General features: G+C 36.5%; 1 protein-coding gene across 1 annotated transcript; it reads right to left on the minus strand.

Moving 5' to 3' along the window:
• Window positions 1-2,692: 2,692 nt before the first annotated feature.
• On the minus strand, window positions 2,693-4,985 carry LOC134851681 (cornifelin homolog B-like). Its single transcript, XM_063867868.1, has 3 exons — window positions 4,351-4,985; window positions 3,458-3,558; window positions 2,693-2,873 (listed from the first exon to the last, which is right to left on the minus strand). The coding sequence occupies exons 1-3, from the start codon at window positions 4,436-4,438 to the stop codon at window positions 2,748-2,750; spliced, it is 315 nt and encodes a 104-aa protein (XP_063723938.1). The 5' UTR covers window positions 4,439-4,985; the 3' UTR covers window positions 2,693-2,747.
• Window positions 4,986-5,228: the final 243 nt, after the last annotated feature.

Genomic DNA, 5,228 nt, shown 5'->3' on the forward strand with positions numbered 1-5,228 from the left:
ATGTTATTTTTATGCTGCAGTGAAAAATGCAAAATTTAATTCAAGTCTTCCCGCAAGCTTTAAAAGCCTGTACTGTTTATTTGAAAGCCACAAAACTTTTTCATCGTTCAGAATACCCCCGAAAAGAGGTGCGTTATTAGGCAAAGGCGTGGAAAAAAGAAAGCACAGCTGTGTGCTAAAAGGCAGTGGGTTTTAATTGCCACCTTATAACATTATAACATGCTCTTGAGTTGGAGTTTGTCGGCAGTGGAGTTTTGTTAGCAATTATTCGTGAAGCCAAACTTGAAATAAATGCAATGCATTGACTGCCGTCGAACAAAATTTGTCGCGGAAAGGGCAAAATATTGTCGTTGGAAGTTTTTTGGATCAAGTCTTAATACCACAATAAAAGGTCATAGTGATATCATAATCAAACCCTTTCAGTCATGATACGGTAAAAAAATGGCAGAAATTGTCTCAAAAAATGGCATCAACTCTCATTGGTTCTGTGTTTAACCTAACTCATTAACTAATTTAATCATTAATATGAAATCAACAGGGCATTCAGAGTAAACAATTGAAGCAAAATTTCTCAGTTTGTTTTGATGCTTTTTAAATACGTATATTTTCGATTTGCTTCATCTGAAGTGTTTTGGTAGTAGCACTCAATACTAATTTAACTCTAACCTACCTGGATTTCTACAGAAAAAGTCATGCGTGGACGCATTGACCGAATTCGCCGAATTTATCAGAGAGGGATGGGACAAAAAATTGGTTGGTCAATCATGCCTTGTTGATCTCAAAAAAGCATTTGATACCATGAATCATGATCTTCTTTTGGCCAAATTGGAAAAAATACGACTGTAGAGGTCGGATTCATTGTCTTCTGAAAACTTACTTTACGAACCGGTTTCAATTTGTTCAAACTGGTAAAAATATATCTTCCAGGCGCTCTATGTCATGTGAAGTACTGCAAGGGTTAGTTTTAGGTCCCTTTTTGTTTTTAAAATATATAAATGATCTTCCGAAAATTGCTGAAGGATCTGAGGCAGTTCTATTTGCTGATGATACTACAAAATGCAATGCAGATAAGAGCTCCTTGAATAAAGTGGAAAGATGGTTCAAAACGAATGGACTTAGTAATGATGTTTGGTAGTAACTTATCAAAAGTTACTTTGCTTTTGATATTTCAGTTCAAATACAAATGTGTAAAAATGTTGAGGCGTTTTTGTTGATATGAAACTTACTTTCAAATTTCAAATTGCAAAAAAAATAACAAAATTTTGTAGCATTGTCTGGAAAGCTAGTATAACTTTTCTAAACAGCAGATGCTTCGCTTTTACATAGCATACAAAATTCCTACAATCTTTCATGGAATTTTAATATACGGCAATACATCCCTATCTCACCTTACTGAGATAATGAAATTACAAAAAAGAATATTGAGAGCAATTTTTTTCAAACGTAGATATGAATCAATCAAGGTAATTTTGAACGAAAACAAATTGCTTACTGTTTTCGATTTATACTTTTGTGAGATGTTTAAATACTTGTTTATGGAATTGCCATCAAAAAATAAATGGTTTTCTGTCTCAGCTTTACAACGAAAAAAGTGGACCGTGTACCAGGAGCAAAGCGAAAGGCGTAATTAAAGTGACAAAGTTTTTTACTACCGCTAAACAGAGATCGCTTACAGCAATAATTGTGCAGGCTTTTAATTATTTATATCAAAATAACTTGATACCTGTTAATATACATGAAATGTCTCAAGTTAGCTGTTTGAGAAATAATCTTTTTTTTTCTAATTTATCTAAAAGACAATCAGGACCTCTATGAACTGTTTTTTAACTTCAGCCCTTAAATATTTTGATTGTTGAGTTAATGATTGCTCTCTTCTCTTTACTCTTCAGGATATCCTACTCGATGAGCAGTACTGCTCTTTAGTATATCCCTTCAGACATAATATATTGCTTTTGGCATGGTATATGTAGCAGGTAGAGTAATTCAAATTTCAAATGGTTGTTTCTTGATCTCAAAAATTAGGAATGTTTTTCTATAATTTGAGCTACAGTATGAGTCAAGCTCTAGTTTGAGCCGATGTTTTTGATTCCTTTCCGACTTTTTTCAACGTTCAACCTTCAGTCAGAATTATTTTAAACTTGTTTATGGGCAACCTATAAAATGATTACGCTAAAGTCATCCACACCAGATTTTCAGCAGAGCTCGAAAATAACGATTAAAAAGAGACCCAGAAACTTCTAGATCGAGCAAAGTCACGACATATCCATTTTGAGTCTCGATGGTAGGCACATCTCTATTTTGGGTTGTGCAATGTCACTTCATACCCATTTGAGTCGCAATTATTGCATCATACCCGTTTTGGGTCCCGATGGTCGCCACCTAACCATTTTGGCCGCAAGGATGGCAACATACACCCCCGACCTCGGCCCAGGTTTGAGTTTGGGGCTTGAGTTTGAGAGGTGCAGTTGGTGGATTTGCACAAGAATTTTGGGTTAGGAGGACAATTTATCACGCACTATCGCATTCGTCCTTGCACTTTTATTGTCTTCGCAGAGGTTCGGTTACACGATCTGATGTTTTGAAGGCAAACGACTTGTCAGTATGGAATTAAGTGACTCGTTTCACTTCTTAATAATGTTACAAACTTAATTTTTAATTTTCAAATTGAGAAATAAATTGACAAATTGCGTTTTATAAATTCAATCATGAGTTTCCTTTTTTAGAAACACTTTATTTCGAGTTTCTGATCACGTGCGTGACATAGCGAGGGCGCTGACCTCTCTAGCCGACTGGGAGATAGCACAGCAGGTGCAGCACACGACAGCTGCCACATCAGAAACACATCCACCCTCTATGTTCCGATTAGATCGCACCTGCAAAACAATCAAATTATAGAGGCACTCTTAAAAAGAGGGAGAGGTTACAAAAACCTTACGTACCCGTAATTCTCGCGCAATCTTATGCAGAGGTTTTTTCCTATTTTATCCTCCAGTAAATTATCGCCCCCCCCCCTCCCTCCCCCCATTAACTCCCTCTCATGACGCATATTTTCAATGGCCACTAAAACAGTCGAAGAGATCCACTCACTCATTATGATAACTCGAGACTTAATTCAAAATGATATTTTTGAGTAAGATAAAACAATACTATTACTGTAGTGGGCTGATAACATTTTGATCGTGAGGCGACAATTCGTAACGGGCGACAATTCGTCAGAAGCGACAATTCGTAACAGAACATTAAGCGTTGAACACTGATTCACGCGCAGTGTTCCTCTCGTGCAGCGGAGCAAGAGTATTCTTTTTACGTCGCCTGTTACCAATTGTCGCCTGTTACGAATTTTAGCCCTTCCCATTTAGATACTAGGCGAGGGCGGGGGAGGGGCTGCAATGTGAAAGAGAAAAACTATTGAGACAAACCAATGATTTTCCCCCATCTTTTAATCGGGTTTTCTCACCTTGCCTCTGACTGATGCCCAGCTGTAGACGTTGAGAAGCGGGATGCCGGTGAGGACGCAATGGAGGAGACAGATGTCGCCCACAGACTCCGCCGTCTTTCCTGAATAAAACCAAAGTTAAGTTCAGTGACAAGCTGGAGTTTAAGTGTCTCTTTCGGTTTCTCGGATCCCGTTCAAAATCAATTAAGGTTTGAACGGTTATTTGCGGTTTTGTCAAATCTTCTAAGCCTTGTTGAAGTTGGGCAGGAAACCTCGACTCGAGTAATCTTGACCCATGCCACTTTTGTTGGGCTGTACTGTGCAGTTTGCAAGTTACCAAAATTATTTTACGCCTTTTTGATTTCAAATTTCAACCCCTTTATTGGCACTGGCTGTCAGCCTGTCAAGTAACTATCACATTACGTTATTTTACGTACCAATCAGATCTTTTAGATCATCACTCCAAATTGAAATTGAAGAAGTAAATATAAACAAACGCCCGTTAACTACTCTACACACGGGCGCAACGTATAAAAAGTTAAACTGCAGTTGAAAACAAGAATAAAATAATTTTTCCATATTTTTGATTTTGCTTGAAAATCAGTCTTACCCTCGTAAAAATCCGTGGTAATGTTGTAGATACATTGATGCTCGTAAGTGACATACTTATAAGGGTTACTTGGATGTCTATCCCATCATCCTCATTACTTATGAGGATGATGGGATGGATGTCCAGCTATTTTACCCAGTATTTCATCGACGGGTTTTGTGACCTCACAGCATGTGATTGGCGCACCAATTCGATGTTTTTAACAAAACCCATCAAGGCTATGAATTTTCTCGGCAGCTTTTCGCTCGCGCATCTCGACCCCCATGCTGTTTGTTGGCGTTCAAAATCTATTAAAATGACTCACCGTGGACATAGCATGGCACAATAATGGTCATGATGCATGTTTTTATGTCCTCAAAACAGCCGAAGAGACTACTGGTCCACTCGCTCATTGTTAATATAACTCGATAGTTATTTTATTATAGTGAAATTTGATATTTTAAAGCTTTTTTGATACTTTCGGTTTTATAAATGTTTAGGGTTATACTTATGGGATTAAAAATGAAATCGGATCATGAAAATTAAAAATTTTTGAAACAATATTTTTGCGTGCTTTTGATATAATTTTTGCCTTTCTTTAGATGTTTTCAGGGGTGAAATATGATCGGAAGGAGGCTGTAATATCCAATAATACTAATGTAGGGTTCAAAGAGGTGAGTTTATTTGAAAAATGCCTTTGGATCAGCGAAATGAATTTTCAGCAGTCTTTTGAAGTTAATTGAACAGCCGCCAAAAAAATTCCAATATTTCGGTAACAATTTCCGTTTTTTTTCTCAGGTGTGTTCAAAATATATAATCAATTTTGTACAGCAATGGGGCTATAAATGATTGGAAAAGTGTGTTTTTGGAGTACAGGTAGCAGCAACTATATGGTATGCGTAATGAATGAATGATTCCCCGTTCACTTATCAAGAGGGACTTTTAACATTAATATAACACCATTTTATTCGCCAAGGGTTCTATCATGTTATCTATGTTGTTATCTTCACTTCAGCCTAACTGATAATTAAAGAAGAAAGTCATCGCAACCTAAAATTCTCCACAATATAAAATATTATCCATAAAAGTTTGCTATTACTTTGATGAAACTCTTGACCGGTTTCGAACATCTATGTGTAAAAACTTTTAAAAGTTAAACAAATATTTGATTGGAATTTTTTTCTTAGTTAAATTAAATTTTTT

This window comes from Symsagittifera roscoffensis, chromosome 7, assembly GCF_963678635.1.
Source record: "Symsagittifera roscoffensis chromosome 7, txSymRosc1.1, whole genome shotgun sequence".
In the NCBI taxonomy this organism is placed as follows: Eukaryota; Metazoa; Xenacoelomorpha; order Acoela; family Convolutidae; genus Symsagittifera; species Symsagittifera roscoffensis.